This window comes from Sinocyclocheilus grahami, unplaced genomic scaffold (assembly GCF_001515645.1).
Source record: "Sinocyclocheilus grahami isolate Dianchi unplaced genomic scaffold, SAMN03320097.WGS_v1.1 scaffold21.1, whole genome shotgun sequence".
In the NCBI taxonomy this organism is placed as follows: Eukaryota; Metazoa; Chordata; class Actinopteri; order Cypriniformes; family Cyprinidae; genus Sinocyclocheilus; species Sinocyclocheilus grahami.
The window spans coordinates 4,660,840-4,681,075 of NW_015505200.1; the positions used below are offsets into that span (position 1 = coordinate 4,660,840).

Sequence of the window (20,236 nt, forward strand, 5' to 3'; positions counted from 1 at the left end):
TATTGCTTGAGATATCAAAAGAGAGAGCTTTAATACTTACTGCTGAGTAGGACATCTGCATGCTTCATTGCATTGGCATTTGCACTTTATATGACTTGCGCTGTGTAAACAGTGATTTAAAAAGTTAACTTTCTCCTTAATGGACCCATTTGCATGGCACCTATTTTACTGTAGGTTGGTTTGGAGTTTTTGTCTGTGGTCATGACTGAAATGTGGGAACCAGCCAAAAATGCATTTAAATTTTTTGATCCTTTGCTTAGTTTAGAGTCTTTAATCTCTTTTAGTCTTTAATCTCTATAGCTAGTCTCTAGTTCAGCATTTGTACACAGGTTGTATCTGTTCCCCTATCTGTTCTACCATGAGCCTCTTGTCCATCAATTAAAAAAAAATAAAAAATCACCCCACAATTTTTGATTGTCTCTCTTTGTGCTTTAAATAAATGCCAGTGAATTAAGTGGGGTAGCGGCAATTGCTGAATAAGAACCCAGTCAGCAGCTGCTTTGTAGCCTGACATCTGAAGCTGTCTCTTGATTTGTCCTTGGGGCGGGATGTGCATGCTGGCCGACGCCGTCCATAAATCAGGCAACAGAGACCTGCTGGCATACACAGGCCCAGCTGGAGAGAGAGCCTAAAACTAAAGCTATATTATAGGTTTGGAGTTTTCATTTGTATCATGAAAAACTCTAAAATGTTGTGTTTTTTATGTCAAATTTGATTTTAAATTCGATGTCTTGGAAAATAGAAGTGAAAAATAGAATAAGAATTTGAAGCATAACTCTATTTCAATCTATTCAGATGGAGACAAAAGTTGAATAATCCAAATCTTTAGAGTTGATGATGGTGAAATTAGTAAAATGAAGGTGGCCTGGGAACGACAAGCTATGATGACCAGCAAGCTCTCTCTGGTCATCAGTTTCTCAGTCAACTAGTTACTTGGTCAAATGACATGAGGGTGAATAAATGATGACAGAATGTTAATTTATTTGACAGATAGAACCAGTTATGGCATGTTAATGAGAGTTGTATTCCACAATGATAAATAAGGACTATTATTATTCATCTATTTCCTGTTCTGGTCTAAATGTCTGAGAACAATCCACAGTTTAAAACAAAAAGAACAAGAAGAAAGAAAAACACCACAGTGACCTGAGATAAGAAAAATACTTTAATATAAAACCTTTGACTTTCAATTCAATTCTACTTTAGGCTCCCAAAGAGAAACCGAAATGATCTTTCTAAATCCTTTAAGAAACCAGCCCACTGTAAGAGAATTCTCCACAACGAATAATTTGATTTCCGTCTCTTTTTCTTCTCTTATTAGACCCAGTGGTTTAAGTGTATGTTATAAAGGCTAGAACTGCAATTAGAGTAAATGAAAGCTCGGACTGTTCCAGTAATGGCCCTTATAGACTGTCCACACAGAGTGCAATCTCAGTTCTTTGCAAGTAGTTTTCTATTAGCACCACGCTGCTGTGCTTTTTTTGTTGCAAAGCTGGCGTAATCATAAGGAAGGAAAATTAGAATGTTGAGGGAAATTAACTGTTTAATAGTCACACAGTTTTCAACACGTCAGATAAGGGGTTCGTTCAGCGCTAGTCATTAATATTTTGAATTTTCTTTACCATAGGACATTTATTTTGTCCTGTTTAGCTTGCTCAGTGACATGAACCGTCTTGCTGCCACTTTAAATAGTGATATATGAGGTTATTTACACTGAGAAAACAACACTGCTGCTGAAAAGACCACCGTAGTTGCTCAGCAGCATACTGTATGCTGTTTTGGATGATGGTGCCTAGCGTGGAATGCTGATTTTCCCACCAGGCTTCTTAACTAGCTTAACCAATAAGACTAGAACTAATAGCATTGCATAAACCAGTCTGTTCTAGCATGGTATTTCATATTGGAAGCTGGTCTTTTTAGCAGGGTATCCGTTCTAGTATTAGCTTTGCTAAGCCTCAGCACAATCTTATTAGTGTTCTTTGTGTTTATTGTTTTTTTTAGCTTTTCCTCTGAGTTCCTGTTTCATAGGATCCCTCTTGAAGAGTTTTGAACATCTAGGAGTTTTGCTAACATGTGGTTATACGACAGCCTCTGTTTGTTGAAGACATTAATGTGACTTCTTCACACTAGACTAAATTAAATTCAGTGTTGTTTTTCTGTCATGTTTGATTGATTGATTTGACTTTACTTTTCACATTGCAGATATATTTGTGTCATAAACATGTCGAACCCCACAGCTAGGCCTGGTGCGGTCGGACAGATAAGAGGTCAAATAGAGCTGCCAGATAAAAAGTCCATAACTGTTCTGGAGCAAAGGCAGGGAGGACAGATGCCACACTCTACCAGAGCACTGAGGGGAAGTGTGCTCCTTTAAAAAGGATATACAACAAATATTAACAAATAGAAAAATACTTTAATATAAAACCTTTGACTTTCAATTCAATTCTACTTTAGGCTCCCAAAGAGAAACCGAAATGATCTTTCTAAATCCTTTAAGAAACCAGCCCACTGTAAGAGAATTCTCCACAACGAATAATTTGATTTCCGTCTCTTTTTCTTCTCTTATTAGACCCAGTGGTTTAAGTGTATGTTATAAAGGCTAGAACTGCAATTAGAGTAAATGAAAGCTCGGACTGTTCCAGTAATGGCCCTTATAGACTGTCCACACAGAGTGCAATCTCAGTTCTTTGCAAGTAGTTTTCTATTAGCACCACGCTGCTGTGCTTTTTTTGTTGCAAAGCTGGCGTAATCATAAGGAAGGAAAATTAGAATGTTGAGGGAAATTAACTGTTTAATAGTCACACAGTTTTCAACACGTCAGATAAGGGGTTCGTTCAGCGCTAGTCATTAATATTTTGAATTTTCTTTACCATAGGACATTTATTTTGTCCTGTTTAGCTTGCTCAGTGACATGAACCGTCTTGCTGCCACTTTAAATAGTGATATATGAGGTTATTTACACTGAGAAAACAACACTGCTGCTGAAAAGACCACCGTAGTTGCTCAGCAGCATACTGTATGCTGTTTTGGATGATGGTGCCTAGCGTGGAATGCTGATTTTCCCACCAGGCTTCTTAACTAGCTTAACCAATAAGACTAGAACTAATAGCATTGCATAAACCAGTCTGTTCTAGCATGGTATTTCATATTGGAAGCTGGTCTTTTTAGCAGGGTATCCGTTCTAGTATTAGCTTTGCTAAGCCTCAGCACAATCTTATTAGTGTTCTTTGTGTTTATTGTTTTTTTTAGCTTTTCCTCTGAGTTCCTGTTTCATAGGATCCCTCTTGAAGAGTTTTGAACATCTAGGAGTTTTGCTAACATGTGGTTATACGACAGCCTCTGTTTGTTGAAGACATTAATGTGACTTCTTCACACTAGACTAAATTAAATTCAGTGTTGTTTTTCTGTCATGTTTGATTGATTGATTTGACTTTACTTTTCACATTGCAGATATATTTGTGTCATAAACATGTCGAACCCCACAGCTAGGCCTGGTGCGGTCGGACAGATAAGAGGTCAAATAGAGCTGCCAGATAAAAAGTCCATAACTGTTCTGGAGCAAAGGCAGGGAGGACAGATGCCACACTCTACCAGAGCACTGAGGGGAAGTGTGCTCCTTTAAAAAGGATATACAACAAATATTATATTAACAAATTATTATATTATATTATATTATATTATATTATATATTTTATATTATATATTTCAGATAATGCTGATCTTTTGAATTTTTCATCAAAGAATCCTGAGTCAGTGTATCAAAAATATTAAGCACAATTGTTTTCAACATTGATAATAATAAGTGATGTTTCTTGAGGAACAAATCAGCATAATAGAATGATTTCTGAATAATCATGTGACACTGAAGACTGGAGTAATGACTGCTGATGATGATTCAGCTTTTATCATCACAGGAATAAATTACATTTAAAAATATATTAAAATACAAAACATAATTTTTCCAAACCCAAAACACATTTTCATAGTATATGTGCAGCTTCATATGTGGCTTCTGTGCAGCTTTCACAGTGTGAAGATGACTGATGTGTGCTAGTGATGCACTGAAATATAGTGGAAACTAGAAATCAAGGGGGGAACGGAATAAAAAAAAGGAGCAAGAGAATGAACGAAGGAGAGGGGTGTTGGGGAATTTGGGGAGAAGTGGGTCAGCAGGCCTAGGTACCATGGCAACGGAGATATACGAGCATCTGTCTATTGATCTGCAGACTCATTGGTGTAATAGAGTGAGCCAGGTGATAAACGAGCATGCTGACAAGGCCTGTGCTGGGTCACACTTCCTTTTGTAGCACATCTCCGTCGGCATCTCCTCACATACCTACATTATATACATGGGGTGGTCATCTCATATTATTATGCACGTTTCATGAATAAACAATTGAAAATATACAGTAAACAATCTCTCAAATGTCAGCCGAATTAACATGTTTGTGGGATGGGAAAGCCGTCATCAGCTTGTGAGTCTGAGCTCAATTCAAAAACACTGAAATGTAATCAGCCAAATGAACAGTATGGTAGTTCTATTATCAAAGTGTTCATTGTGCCCAGTGGTGTCTTTTACTTTTCACTGTGAATAATTGACTATCCATTGAGGACAAATTTTAAGCACAGCTCTATTTATTGGTTCTCATTTTTTTGGCTTCAGTGTACACTGCAGTGTGGTTTTATCTGTAATATGGTTATGCGGTATGTATGGTCAGAGACATATTGGGTATAAGAAAAAAGAGACAAGCCACACATAGGAAAATTAATAGTATTGCTCTAAGTGGCTGTAAGAAAGGAAGTCCCATCTAACTTTTGGGTAAAAGACCACCTTATTGGTAAAATCTTCAAAGGGGTTGAATTCAGAGTAGCATGCTATTCTTACTAGTGATGTAAAGTTTTTTTATATATATACAGTGCAGTGCAGTATTTGTCTTGTTGCTAGTCCAATTGTTTTGTACATTATACTATTTTTCTTAGTTGAAGCTAATAATATGAATATATCACCAAGTGAGCAGACTTTGGATTTTGGAATTGTGTGCAGAAATGCCATCACTTTGATGTTAAATTTCACAGTTCAGTATCGCCACAAATTCGCACAAGAAAATACTTGGATAAACACAAACACTCTCCAATCCCCATCCATCCATGTTATTCAATGCATTCTCGGTGTACTTACAGTGACCTTGTCTCTCTCAATATTGTATTTATTAGTTTTATAACAACAACAGTGAACAAAAAAACATAAGTAAATCCATAACATAAAAAAGAAGGGAAAAAAAGAGGCCAGACAACATTACAAATGACAAAAGTGCCTAAATAACGTTCAATAGGGATACTCCTCATGCCTCAACTCGGTTTTGACCAAATCTTAGATTGTCTGATTCGGTCTGATATCCTACACTCTCAATATTGTATTTATTAGTTTTATAACAACAACAGTGAACAAAAAAAACATAAATAAGTAAATACATAACATAAAAAAGAAGGGAAAAAAAGAGGCCAGACAACATTACAAATGACAAAAGTGCCTAAATAACGTTCAATAGGGAGAAGGATAAATCACAAAAAGAAAGGGATATAAATCATAGTGTCATAAATATGTCAAAATCTTTCAATTCTACTGTCATGTAAATGTTGGAGGAAGGGACCCCAAACCTTGAAAAATTTATTAAGAGACTTTGCTTCATTAAACCGTATTTTCTCAAGATGCAAGACAGAGACCATCTCAGCAAGCCATCTCTGAAAACATAGGGGAGCAGTGGTTTTATAATTCTCTTGGCCACCACTATGCCCAGCATTAATGCTAACTGCAAATAATAAGGCAAAGATGAAAATGTGTCAGAGTTGCCAAAGATGGCCAATTTCATTTCAGGTAAGAGAACCTGGTCATATGCTGTAGAATGCATTGACCTTGTCTAGCCCATCAACCATGCTTCATTAAACCGTATTTTCTCAAGATGCAAGACAGAGACCATCTCAGCAAGCCATCTCTGAAAACATAGGGGAGCAGGGGTTTTATAATTCTCTTGGCCACCACTATGCCCAGCATTAATGCTAACTGCAAATAATAAGGCAAAGATGAAAATGTGTCAGAGTTGCCAAAGATGGCCAATTTCATTTCAGGTAAGAGAACCTGGTCATATGCTGTAGAATACATTGACCTTGTCTAGCCCATCAACCGTATGTAATTGTCCAGACATGTCTATCAGTGATCCATTGCTGTCAGTGTTGCCATCAGTATCACCACAAATTAGCACAAGAAAATACTCCAATTCCCACCCGTCCTTGTGTACTTCTCAGTGTACTTACAGTGACCTTGTCTAGCCTATCAGCTGCATGTAATTGTCCAAACATGCCTATCAGTGGCCCATTGCTGTCAGTGTTGCCATGATAGAGAGGTTTGACCTCCAGCAACCCACCAAAAGATCATACATCCCGTACTTTCTCAGAGTTTAACTGCTGGCAAGCAGCACAGGGGACAGGAACATACTGCTTGGCCACATTCCAGGGAGAATAGATGGCACATTGCTTTTAACAGCATTAGCATTCCACCATTCCTGTATACAATTTAGTGCTTTTACTCTGAGAAAATTGACAGGAAGAGGACTTGTGATGGATGGGACAACATCCCTGATTTTGCCAGGGAGAATAGATGGCACATTGCTTTTAACAGCATTAGCATTCCACCATTCCTATATACAATTTAGTGCTTTTACTCTGAGAAAATTGACAGGAAGAGGACTTGTGATGGATGGGATAACATCCCTGATTTTGAACTACACTCTTAAAAATAAAAATGCTTCACGATGCCATAGAAGAACCTTTTTGTCTAAATGGTTCCATAAAGAACCTTTAACATCTGAAGAACCTTTCTGTTTGACAAAAGGTTCTTTGTGGCGAAAGAAGGTTCTTCAGATTACAAAAAGGTAAGAAAGAGATGGTTCTTTAAAGAACCTTTGACTGAATGGTTCTTTGTGGAACCAAAAATGGTTCTTCTATGGCATCGCTTGAAGAACCTTTTGAAGCACCTTTATTTTTAAGAGTGTAGATAAGTCTGGGTTCTGCATTTAAGAGGACATTCAATTTTTTTTTACTTGTTAATTTTGTTTCAATTGTATCTTAACATAAGGTGCTCTGTATGTTGCCTCTAAGTTGATCTTTTTCTCATTGGTAATGTACTAATATACAGTATTTTATGTCAGGCTCTGAGCCATAAAGCCAGTATAATATTCTATTCTGTTTTTTAGGTTTTCTGCCATGTTTGCTGTCTCTTTTTTCCATCATTTCCTGCCAGTGGCTTCGGTTATCTTTGATTCAAACTACTTGTTTATTGCTTTGAATTATGATCTTGGTACAATATCAAGATCTGTGAAGACTGTGAAATGTCTCCATGCCTAACTTATGCTTATAATCTTTGTAGATATCAAAATCCTGTTAACACATTATTCTTAGTTGAATAAATGTTAAAAATGTGATGTGTATCTCTGTGATGCAATGCATATCTTATATTGTACTGCCTCCTTCTGGACGGAATGGCTATTGTGGCTGTTATATTATTGCTGAAACAGAAGTTCTTAAAAATCTATCATTCACATCACATGTTTCACTTCTTCTGTGATATCCAGAAACTGTGCAGTTTAGTGTCTGCAACCCATGAGCCGTGCATCAGGAGAAGCAGCAGTACAAACTCTCTGGCCTGTCGTCCTCTCTGCTCTCTTCTAATGTAAGTGCTGAATGCAATCCATACACATACGTTGACACATATAATTCAACTGAAGTTACCATTTTGGAATACCAATTTGTATGGAAATGAAGTTTCAGACAATTGACTCCCTCTCTTTTTTTCTCAGGGTTTGATGGAGATCTGGTCGGATGACAGCTGGAACTGTTGTCATAACCGGAGGAATTCTCGCAACAGTGATACTCCTGTGTATCATTGCAGTGCTTTGTTACTGTAGACTCCAGGTGAGCATTGCATTTACATTTCAATGCAGGGCTAATGAGCCAATTACACAGAACATGTTTTTGCATTTTAAAGGTCTAGAAATGCATTTTTCAAAAAATGTTACTTCTTGTAACTACTTTTCTAAAAACATTTTAGAGCGCTATGTCATGAGCCAGATGTTGCAAAAGACCCAATGGTCAAACATGTCTGTCTAGCCCATATTTACTCAGAAAAACAATGGAAAAGCAGCGAAAATGCAAAAGTGCATTTTGTGTAAACAGCATGTAATATTTGTAAGCTGTTAAGTTTGTAGTCCCAAAACCCAGCAGAGAATTTGCATTTTTGAGATATGGGTGTCCTTAAGAATTTCTAATGTGTATTAGAATGCCTTTTTTTTTTACATTTAAATACTGTTGCAAAATTCACATTTGAAATGTGAAAGTCTCTTCAAGTAGTGCTAACTGCAGACCATATTTTACTACTCACTATTCACTATTAGAAAAACCCAAGGAAAATTCCTGAATGTCGAATTAGGAGCCATTCACACAGAACATGTTTTTGTGTTTAAAAAGACACAGGGCCATTGAATGGGAAACAAAATGCAAAATTTCAATATGTTTTTTCAAATAACTTTTTTAACTTGAGTGCTATGTTTACGTGAGCACAACAGTGAAATATGTCAGTCTAGCGCATGTTTATATAGAAAACAATAGAAAAGCAACGCAGTGAAATGCCAAAACATGTTCAGTGTGAATGGCCCAAATTTGTTACGAGCTGTTTAGTTTGCAGTCCTAAAAGCAGCTAAAAATAGCTTATGGTTTCCCTTAAGAATTTCTAATGGGGTTTCAGATTTAAAAGTACATAAAAATCTGTGATGATTACCAATATGTTTTCAAAATTCACACTTAAGGTGATGATTTGACTTTACTTTCGATTTTAATGTCTCTTCAAGTAGTGCTAACCACAGACCTTATTTTATTTATGATTAAAAACTGCTATTCTGGAAAACCCCTTATGTCAATTTAGCCTTAGCTACTTTGTTGACCTAAAAACGACCTCATGACTCAACAGCTCTATTATTTAAATAACCAAAATCCATTGAAGAATCATTCTGTGTTCTGTGCTCAAATAAGTTCAGCGTGTTACTCAACAATTTGAGGAAGATATGTGTTGAAGGCCCAATGCCCAATCTTGTTTCCTCTGTATATCAAACCATCCCTCCATCCTAGTATTACTGCTGTAAGAGGAATGAGTCAGAAGGGGAGACGGGCTCGGTCGGAGATCCTCAGCCACAGTTCGCCTGCAACACATGCAGTGCTCCAGGAGTGGATGGGCCGGCCGTCACACCTCTCTCACTGCCCTACGACCCCGCTCCGCCTCACAGCTACTGCCCGACTTGCTCACCCTACTACCTCCGTGGCACGGATGAGATGCGGAACGGTGGCGAACGCCTGTCCTACATGCCCACTCACTACGAGAACCATGGCGCCACTGCCCTTGGTCTGGCCGCCATGTACGGCCCCATGCTGAGCCATCGCAGTACGTCAGACTTTTACACCAATACACGAGCCATCAGCACTGACGTCTGACCCTCACAGACCCGGAGATGGACCCAGGGAACGAGTCGCCTCTGTGGACCAGAGCAACTGGGGCATTACATCTCCATGCGCCAAGAGTCAAAATGACCTACGGGATGCCATGTTATTCTTCCACACAGGTCTATGGCCATCTTTAGTCTTCCATTATCTTTTGTTTTACCTGCTGTTTACCTCTTCCTTGCACATCCCTCCCTCTTTGTGCTTTGAGGGCTGTGTGTTATATGACATGAAGTGTTTGTGGAGTTTTTGGCATTTTTAATGTAAGTCTTAAACGTTAAATGCAAAAAGGGTATTTTATTTCTATGGAAAAGTCAGATAAAGCATATATTATAGTTAGAAAATCGAAATAAAGCAGCCCAAGGAAGCTTTTTAAGGCTCATCTCAAGTATTTTGTTGTTTATCGTGACATAAAAGGCAAACATTCCACACTAATTTTAATAGCTTTTTAAAAAAATTATCTTTGTTGGAAAGACCATGACATTCAGCTTTATCTAAATATCCCTGATATACTGAACCTTTGTCTTTGGAAATATTTTAGAATGAGAAATTATCCAAAATGTGATTGTCTTCATGTGTGTTGATCTGTTGGGATAATGTTAAATGAATTACTGATGATGATTATATTGGTCTATTCATATTTGAATATATGTGTCACATTAACTCAAATTCACAATGGCACAGAGTGAGATGTGTTGACAGTTGTCATTTTCAAATAAGATTGAGGTTGGAGTTAAATTGTTAATTCTCACTTATTTCTTTGTCCATATCCACTACATACTACGATTAAGAGCTTATTAAAGTAACATTTCAGTGCAGTTGCTGAAATCTCTAATGGTATTTTATTTTTAGATTTATACACAACATTTTCAAAAATCTTCTTGAGGCACTGAAAGAGAATGACCGGAAAATATAAAATAAAACATTTAATATATCTTGTCCCTGTTTGTATGGTATTATGGCAGTTAAAATGATACTTATAGGAACGATAAGGATACTTATTATTTGTCTTTGCTAATGTGTAAATTATATTTTCTCACATATTTGTTTGAGTAGCCATTGGTTTATGAATTGTGCATTCTGATGTCTATGTTCACTCTGTCTGAAGCACACTTTGTAAGTAACTGGTTCACAATACAAATCACAGAATGGCACTTCTATTTTACATGTGAATTATTTTTGGCAAAAATGGGAAAAAATATGGAGTATATCAGTCTATGGTTTAAAATACTAGCCTGTTGTCCACATATTTCACAGAATGCTTTTGAATATAAATGAAGCATTTATAAATGCCTGTAGACTTTTATAAAATTGGTCAATTGTGATCAGAGTAATAAAAGCCATTTCACATCTATACAAATACATGTACATAAAGATCAAATTATTTCAATGATTGAAATGTTTCCTGTCAAGTCTGTCTATCTGTATCTAAGAGCCGACTGCCAATGCTTTTGTTTACGATAGATAGATAGATAGATAGAAGTTATAAAGTATTTTTTCACTGCAGGCAGCATTTCATTTTTTTTTTCTAGCCTGTTGTCCACATATTTCACAGAATGCTTTTGAATATAAATGAAGCATTTATAAATGCCTGTAGACTTTTATAAAATTGGTCAATTGTGATCAGAGTAATAAAAGCCATTTCACATCTATACAAATACATGTACATAAAGATCAAATTATTTCAATGATTGAAATGTTTCCTGTCAAGTCTGTCTATCTGTATCTAAGAGCCGACTGCCAATGCTTTTGTTTACGATAGATAGATAGATAGAAGTTATAAAGTATTTTTTCACTGCAGGCAGCATTTCATTTTTTTTTATTTATATATGATTTATACCTATGATGGCAAATCAGAATTTTCAACAGCCTTACTCCAGTCTTCAGTGTCACATGATCCTTCAGAAATCATTTAAATGATTTGATTTGATTTGATGCTCAACAACATTTCCTAACAGTTATGCTGCTTAATGTTTTAGTGGAAACCCATGATACACTTTTTTCTGAATTCTTTGATCAATAGTAGGTTCAAAAGAACAACATTTATGTGATATAGTTTTTTTAACAATATAAATGTTTTTACTGTCAGTTTTGATCAATTTAATGTATGCATGCTTAATAAAACTATAAAAAACATTTTTTAAATAGTATAGTATACAAATCCACGGCATGAGGAAACACATTTATGTAATTTTGACAAAATCTTCACTATTCTTCACTAAACAGTTTTCTCTTTGCAGCCTATTCTTTCACTTTGATATCTTAAAGCGCTGAAGACATTTGACAGATCTGGGAGTGCCAAGCAGGGCAGAGACTGCATTCTCTCTGTGTATTGTGTTAAACTACTTGTAGGACCAGTTTAAGATCTTGTTAAACAAATAGCTGTTTCATGCATCTCATTTGGATTGCAGTTCAGCATATGTAAAAGAATTTCACTCTCAGTATGATGAAGCTTTTTCAGCCATAACAAGCAGCACACTTAACAAACTGATGTGAGAGTCACTCCCCCCTCACAGTGAATGTGCCCTGGAGAAAGTTGTGCGTTTGTTTGTTTGCTTCACAGGATCATGACGAAACCTGAGGACTGAAAGGTGGCGCCTCCTCCAGTACAAGAACCTTTGAACACCGTGACAATTTGCTCTTTGTCTTTATTGCTCTCTTCTCCTCCCTTCTTTCAATTACTAATAACATCCTCCCCCACTTTTGTTCACTTTTGTCCTCTTCTCTTTCTCCCAGCTTGGCTTTGTTCAGGCTGATGACCACAGCAAATTATCTCTGTATTTCAGACAAAGAAGCAAACATAGTTTTATAAGAAACTCTAGTGCTTTTTAACCAGTTTTAATTAATAATATCTGCATTATGCCTCCCTGAAGCCACGGTGAGATGATAAAAATAGTTCACAGCCTCCATCAATCCTGCCGAACATATACAGCGGCCAGATAAGAAGCTTAAGGAATAGAGGAATGTACTGGCACCTGCTTGTCCCAGGAAAACTGCAGTGTTTTTGTGTAAGAGGCGACCTACAGGATTACAGCAAGAATTTCAATTTCACAGTCTTTAGCCCTGAGCTTGAACCCACAGGCAGGCTAGCAAACTAAACAGCGACGGTAAAAGCTACTCTTCTGAAAAATATATCTGTTCCAGGTCCTATGTGTTGGATTAATCATTTGAATAATATTTAACTGAGTTCTGCTTCAGCAATGAGGAAATTGTGTGTGGAAATAATAAATTCTGGCTGCTGGATTATGGAATAATACTGTAAGGAAGTTGAATAGGGAGAATTTGGAAGAGTATTTGTACCTGCTTGTTAGGTAAGTGAAGATCCAGAGGACAAAGGTGGACTGAAATGAATCCCCTCCCATAGTGTTACGTTGGGGCAGGGCTTGCATTGAGACAGACAGATATAGACTGCTGCCTGTAAAACCTGTTGTCATTTCTCCTGACAAGTTTAGCTGCCTACTTTGTATTTAGAGATCGCTTGCGTTCTACTCACCTGCCAAAATGATGGAGGAAGTGTCTATTGCTGTGGCCTATGATGCCCATATTATTGACCAGATGTCAGAGGAGGAGATCCTGGCTAGTCTAGTAGTGGAGACTCTACCAAAACAAGTGGTAAGTTCAGCACCCTTTGACCTCATGTTTGTCACGTTGATTCAAACCTGGCATTCTGGAATTTTTAAGGTGTAGCACAATAGCACGTTTTAATTCAAATCTCTTTACAACAATGCAGAAATATTAGTGCATTAGCGATCATTTACTCCTTGGTGCTCACGAACATATATTTTCTATATAATATTAGAATAAATACATGATGTACAAAATAAATTATTTTTAAAATGTTTTATCATTAATTTATATATATATATGTAATTACACGTAAATTAATTTTTAAAAAGTAGATATTACATAATGCATAAAATACATTTTGTATATTATTATTATTTAACTTTTTATCATTTTTATTAATTTAAATATGTATATATGATCATATATAATAATAATGTAATATATAATAATAAATTAATATTTATTAAAATGAATGTATTTAAATATAAATTAATCAAAATTTAATCAACATTTCAAGAAATACAGCTCATATCAATCCTGCAATCATTACTGTATAATATGTTACAGTACATTCCTTTCATGCCTTTAAGAGTTTGCACACCTGATATAATCTGAAACGTCTTTGAATCTTCTTTTTGAACAGGTGCCCTCTAAAAAGCCAAAATTAAGGGATAACCAAGTGCAGCCAGAAGACTCACTCGACAGGTACGAGGTAAGAGATCACACCTTGACGAAAACAAAAGGCTTCAGTCCTCCTTTCGCAACACACACATCTACAAAAACTGTATAGTTCTTTCAACATCTACATTTTGTGAAAATTGCATAATCGTGCATTGAATACTTCAGGGTTTTAGATCTGTGGGATAAAAGAATGATTTCTCTTTCCAGAGAGAAAACCATAAGCTTCATGAGACCAGTTTACGCCTGGAGCAGGAGAATGATGACCTTGCGCAAAAACTTGTCATCAGCAAGATTGCACTGAGGAATGCTTTAGATCAGGTCTGTCAAATTATTACGAGTCGTGCATGTCATACACAACGGGCCAGTTTCATTTTCTGTTTTATTTGCTGCGTATGTTTAGATAGATCTGCTGTGTTTTTCAGACTGAGGACCAGGTGGATGAATTAACCAAGGAGCTTTTGAAAACCAAACAGCTTCTGATGGTTACAGAGGAGGAGAAAAGGGGAAAGGAGGAGGAGGCTTCACAGGTGGGCTTTAACATCACTGATGTACACAATAAAGTGTTTTTCTTGTCTAAAGTATTGATGTGTTTGACAGCTAAAAGGGATGTTTAGGAGAGAGCTGGACAAAGCAGAAGCCGATATTAAGAGATCAAACAATATCATTACAGACTACAAGCAGGTAAACATTCAATTAGAACATTCAGTAAACATTATTGCATTTGATGCCAACTTTCAGCCCAATTTATTGCATCCTTTAGATTTGCTCTCAACTGAATGCTAAACTTGAAAACCAGAAAGCTCAAGCTGACAAAGAGCTGGCAGTTTTCAAGGTAAGAAACATACTGACCTCAAAGCACCTTGACATTAACCATTAGTCTTATTTTAGTAGCATGATATTTAGTGATACATGATACTTTTTCAGAGCAAGATGTTGGAGTGTGAGCGCTGCCGACACATCTTTAGCATGGATGGATCGATTCAGCTGTGCTCTGAGGATGAAGATACCTGTGCTCAGGATGAAGTGAAGGCATCTCTCAGAGAACAGGTCCAAGAATTAGAGAGAGAGCTGGCCCAGACCAAGCTACAAATGGTGGAGTCCAAATGCAAGATACAGGTAAGAGTCTTTGTGTTATTAGTAACACTTCTAATTCTGGAAGTATTTCTTAATTAACCAAGAAAAGCTATATTAGAAGTTTTCTTGTTAAACTTTCCATGTAAAAATTAAATAAAACAATTAAATAATTAGTGGAAACTTTTCATCCATTACATAAAATGTAAAATAATTACTGTATAAATATAACACTTTACAATAAGGTTCAATTTTGTTAATATTTGTTAATGTATCAGGTATCATTAACTAATAACAAGCAATATTTTTCAGCATTTATTAATCTAGGGTACTTCGTGCAAAAACATTTTTAAGAATGCAAGTTGTATAAATTACCATTGATTTGTGTATTATGAATAACATGACTGAATAACATTAACTCTTTAGCAGTACCTAAAGAGTTAATGGTACATACTTGTACCTTTCAAAGTTTTTCTGAGAGTGAACAATGAGCCATAGTAAATGTATTAATATTATCATAGATAAATGCTGTTAAAAATGTTGTTCATTGCTCATGATACCTAATGCATTACCTTATATTAAACACTTCTGAGATATGCTGTTGATATTTGAAATGACCAAAACAAACATGCCCCTACCCAAAATTATCACAACCCTATCTTGATAGCGCCACCCCTATATTCACAAACATGCTACATGCAACAGGCACCTCCCCCATCATGACTGGACACGCCCCTTGCTGGTGATTTGCTACAAGTGTGTTTTGGTGCTCAGTCTGATCCGTTTCTCATAAATAACTTACTGCACCTTTAAAGAATTGAAGCTTATTATTAAGTGTTATTGAAGTGTCTCATTAATTAATTTAAATGTATACTTTAAGACTACAAATTATATTTCATTTTTCTGTCTATCATCTTGATGTCCTTAGGAGCTGGAGCACCAAAATGCACTACTGACGACTGAACTTCAGGCTGCTAAAAACACATGGCTGAGAAAAACTTTGGGCTCTTTCAAGACAGCTGCCAGCAGCCATCAGAACTCCTCTCAAACAGATCCTGCCTGGAGCCCCACTCATAACCCCCACTCCAGCTGGGTCACCAGAAGGCTCTCCTGGGCCCATCGAGAAGGGAGCGCAGCCAAAGTATGAAAAGGTTAAGCATACTGGTGGAGAAGAAAAGTATTTAATAAGAGCTGAAATGAGTCTCACAAATGATGAGAAGGCTTTTCCCTCAAACCAGAGGATATTATAGATCCGTATGGTTGTAAACGTTGGGAATGAGAGGATTCTCAAAAGATGGGTGACAAGAGGGAAGCAATATCTGCCCCTCCAAAGATGAGTGCAACAGATCAGTTGCTTTTAGGGCAATCTCACATGAAGACTATATGAAGTTTTTGTATTGCTGCGAGTTTAAGCATAATGTTTTACAAAAGTCACACTGCAAAACATTTTTTCCAGTGAACCTAAAGATTATGCCTCATGTGGTAACATCTAAATGAGCTGGTTTCACTAAATCAACCTAACTACATTTGGTTACATCAACAAAAGTAATTTTAAGGGTTATAGATCAGGTACAAACAGCTCTTTAAGGTAACAATTGCCTTCTAATGCTTTTTATGGCCCACTGTTGGTACTGTGCAATGTGAATGTATTTCTTTCATTATGTTCTACAACAAATAAACTTTATGAAGTAAAGACAATTATCAACATAGTGACAAAATTGCCTTTATTTCAAATGTAAACCACCAATTGTTCACTAATACAGAGAATAAAGCTTTTAATATTTGATATATGGTTACATGGTTTGGATCACAAATGGTTTGCATGTTCAAAGTAATAGCAGAAATATTAGCGGACCTTATAATACATAAAAAGAGATGAGCTCCTAAAACAATATAAACAAGTAAATATGGATGCAAACAGAAACAGAAACAGAAACATACGATTTGCTAATACTGATATGCATGCAGAACCTTTAGGTCAGCCAGGGAAAATAGACTGAGCTCTACTCAGACCGCTCATCAGGATTGTAAAGATCATCAAAATAGCCCTCAGTGGCTCTGAGCATCTGAACAACAGCATTTAGAAGCAGTATGTCAGTTTGAGAATCTATTTCCAGTTCATGGCAGTAGTTTTTCACTGGTACCACAGCAGACAGAGAGACTCCAAGTTGAGCGCTAACCTCCTGCATCTGTCACAAAACAGTTAATCAGAAATACTCAATATATGGGAAACAGAACAGTACAGAATACTGACTACAAAGAAATGTATGTTAAAGTACCACTTTGTTGATGTAGTGGCTCTGGTAGACATTTTTCAGGTCTCCCGCCACTAAGGGGCAGGCCTCATCCATCTTAGTCAGCAGTACCAGCTGAGGAATTTCTGAAGAACAGAACAATGTTAATTGAATTTCCATCATTTAGATGACACAACACACTCATGTCACTTGAAATTAATTCAAATCTGCTTCATTATTGTTTGTCACTTACTCAGCTGGTTGGTTTTCCTTCGAAAAACTGCAAATTTCTCGATCATTTTGTCAGAGAGGAGCTTGACTTTGCAGGTGTCAATCACATACACCACACAGTGAATCTTGTCCTTCAAGCCAGGAGATTTATGGAAATGAGGGGAGTCAGGCTGTATAGGCATTGATGGGTTAAACTAAGAAAAAAAAAGATATGAAGAATATCTTTAAATCATTCAGATTTAAGACAGAAAATATAGAATAAAAATATATATAATAATAATAATGGTAACACTTTATTTTAAGGAGTCCTTGTTACACACGTTACATGTACTTACTATTATAATAATAACAATTAATTATGCATAATTACATGCAAGTAACCCTACGCCAAACCCTGATCCTAACCTAACATGTAAGTACATGTAGTTAATTAATATTACTCAGTACTTAAATGTATAATTACACTGTAACAAGGACAGCTTAAAATAAAGTGTAACCATAATAATAATATATATATGTAATGTCCATAATTTTTTATTCTTCTAACTAATTAAAAAGTAAAACATCTTCCAGACTTATTAACTATTATGTTTACCTTTTACCTAAAGTTCTTACCTGATATCTGTCTTGAATGTGTCCCTTCAAAATGCTAGCAAAATCATCTACATCCAGACCGGTGTTCAAACCCTCCTCCAGACCCATCGAGTCACACAGAGTGAAGGGAACATGGCTGACACCACTGCCTGGCTTTATGTAGTAGGTACGGAACTACATGGCACAAATATTTACCAATTATTTTCAATACACAAATACATACATACATTTTTTATAAATAATCACATTCCTTCACAAAATATTTCACTCTGTAAAACATCAGAGGTGGCATAATCAGGATACATGTCTACCTGAATAGTCAAACTGGTGCCAGCAGTGCCAGTGTTGGCCTGGCTGCTCACATAACCCTTGAATACAGAGTTGATGGAGTTGAAGAAACTTGATTTTCCAGCACCAACAGGACCCACCAGTAGAATCCGTGCCTGTTTAACTGAGCTAACAGAAGGCTTCCAACCAGAGATGATGCTCAAGAGCGCCTTTCTTCTCCTAAAAACATTATTAATTATCATTGTCAAATTCCTTAAACACTCCCAGGGACACAGTATAGGTCAGGAATAATTCTTAAAAGACCTCGATCTTAAAACAGTGAGAACAGACCAAATTAACATTTAAATTATTTTAAAGAAGACAGCAAATTTGGTTTGCTTTACTCACTCAGAGTTCCACTGCACATTTCTCCACGGTTTCTCCATGAGTGCTCCATAACCTGATGAAAATCCACATTAAGTTATTCACAGAGCCGTTACTTAAAGTGCATTACTCTTTCAGCAATGGTCTAAAAAGTAGCACAAAATAATACAAACCTTCCACTCTGTACACCTCACATTCTGTGAGCTGTAAGTCATTCCCATGCATCTGCTGTGGATCGAATTGGTATGTCCCTGGATTACTGTAGACGCTGGCTGAGTTATTATAAAGAAACACTAAAGAACCAAAGTCTGGTCCTGTGTCAGTGAAAGCAAACTGGGGATTTCCACTGAGCACACGCATAGGATCTTCTTTCATTTCTTTGTCATTAAAGCTGAAGAGAAAAGCTTTGTCATCCACAACATTTTGGTTGGTTTGAAGAAAATCCTTGCAAGTAAAAGCTCCAAAAACATATCCAGACTCATTGTAAGCTACAATAACAGTTGGTCCCTGCATATTACACTTTTGGTGAAATGCATTAGCATTGTAGCCATGCACACTGGCTTTGAACAGCAGGCTAAGGTTGGCATGGTTGAACAATGAGCAGAGCTTCTTCTTCTGCCATTTATTCAAGCTGGATGTCACGGTGCTCATAATGATCTGAAAAGCATACAACCAACACCGCTGTTATAATGAAATAGAAATAAAAGATATTTTAAAAGTATTTTGAAAAATATGTCCAACACATAAGCTTGCATGGCGTGTTGTCCCCAAATTCATCTGAAAGTGTTCGAGTTATCCAAACTGTTAAATTATATTAAGTAGACTATGCAAAAAAAGTAAAAAAATAATAATAAATAAATAAATAAATAAAAATTCTTGAAAAAAAACATGAAATCAGCCTACTTTGGAACAAGTCGTCAATCGCCTGCCTTCTCCGTTCGGTACCCTGAAAGAGATTACTTTCGATTTTGCTGGTACGGAACTCACCCCCCCCCCCCCCCCCCCCCCCCCCCCCCCCCCCCCTCAAAAATGAAGCGTGACGTCACGTCGAGAAACCTTTCGGCACGCCCATTACTCCAAGCTGCAGCTACCCCTTGGGTCACCAGGTGCTCCCGATGGCCAGTCCGGGCTTGCTCCATTCCCCCCACTCCTTTTTTTATGACTGACAATGCTCTGAAGATCGAAAATGTTTCTGATGCAAACAATGTAATTATACTGCTTTAAACCTTTATTTTGTGTTTAAATAACCTATCGTTGAGATTTAACTAAAATATGTTATAACTCATAGTAACAAAAACTTGTCTCCATCTGTTTTTATACAGTCTATGGTCTCCTCCATATGTGTTTGAGTTGCTCAAAAGTGACCGATCCATTGCACTTATCTCCAGAGGAGTGGAGCAGCTTTATTAGATGTAATTTCTAATAATTGTTATTAAGGAGATTTAATTAAGGGGGAAAAACATCACATTAAAACGTCAAAATATCATTACATTTATTTTATACAGTTAAAACCAACTTTAGAAAACGAATATACGGGACAATTTTGAAAATACGGGGGGTGACCGTGTACACACACACACACACACACACACACACACACACACATATATATATATATATACATATATATATATATATATATATATATATATATATATCTATAT

The 20,236-nt window shown here is 36.5% G+C and overlaps 4 protein-coding genes across 6 annotated transcripts in view; 3 read left to right on the forward strand and 1 right to left on the reverse strand.

Moving 5' to 3' along the window:
* Positions 1-4,082, forward strand: part of LOC107558778 (nardilysin-like) — a 27,200-nt gene extending 23,118 nt beyond the window's left edge. Inside the window, exon 30 of the mRNA XM_016242461.1 lies at positions 4,055-4,082. Coding sequence (XP_016097947.1) covers positions 4,055-4,082 — 28 coding nt within the window. The remainder of the gene's footprint in view (positions 1-4,054) is intronic.
* LOC107557375 (protein FAM163A-like) overlaps positions 1-10,325 on the forward strand; it is a 16,221-nt gene extending 5,896 nt beyond the window's left edge. For both annotated transcript variants that reach the window (XM_016240780.1, XM_016240786.1), the window contains 3 exons: positions 7,629-7,726; positions 7,854-7,968; positions 9,178-10,325. In XM_016240780.1, the coding sequence (XP_016096266.1) occupies positions 7,876-7,968; positions 9,178-9,537 (453 nt within the window). In that variant the 5' untranslated portion in view covers positions 7,629-7,726; positions 7,854-7,875 and the 3' untranslated portion in view covers positions 9,538-10,325. The remainder of the gene's footprint in view (positions 1-7,628; positions 7,727-7,853; positions 7,969-9,177) is intronic.
* Positions 10,326-12,693: 2,368 nt separating this feature from the next.
* On the forward strand, positions 12,694-16,556 carry LOC107559133 (rab GTPase-activating protein 1-like). 2 transcript variants are annotated; one of them, XM_016242879.1, is made up of 9 exons: positions 12,694-12,854; positions 13,015-13,155; positions 13,754-13,822; positions 13,999-14,109; positions 14,214-14,318; positions 14,389-14,472; positions 14,552-14,623; positions 14,716-14,907; positions 15,791-16,556. In XM_016242879.1, the coding sequence occupies exons 2-9, from the start codon at positions 13,045-13,047 to the stop codon at positions 16,007-16,009; spliced, it is 963 nt and encodes a 320-aa protein (XP_016098365.1). In that variant the 5' UTR covers positions 12,694-12,854; positions 13,015-13,044; the 3' UTR covers positions 16,010-16,556. The 2 variants fall into 2 exon arrangements, with proteins under 2 accessions (XP_016098365.1, XP_016098357.1); XM_016242871.1 differs by lacking the exon at positions 12,694-12,854 and having other exon boundaries at positions 12,943-13,155.
* A 122-nt stretch (positions 16,557-16,678) lies between these two features.
* On the reverse strand, positions 16,679-19,507 carry LOC107559148 (interferon-induced protein 44-like). The gene is made up of 8 exons (XM_016242889.1): positions 19,476-19,507; positions 18,746-19,229; positions 18,597-18,648; positions 18,233-18,428; positions 17,943-18,095; positions 17,350-17,521; positions 17,142-17,242; positions 16,679-17,051 (listed from the first exon to the last, which is right to left on the reverse strand). The coding sequence occupies exons 2-8, from the start codon at positions 19,221-19,223 to the stop codon at positions 16,866-16,868; spliced, it is 1,338 nt and encodes a 445-aa protein (XP_016098375.1). The 5' UTR covers positions 19,224-19,229; positions 19,476-19,507; the 3' UTR covers positions 16,679-16,865.
* Between the last annotated feature and the right edge of the window lie 729 nt (positions 19,508-20,236).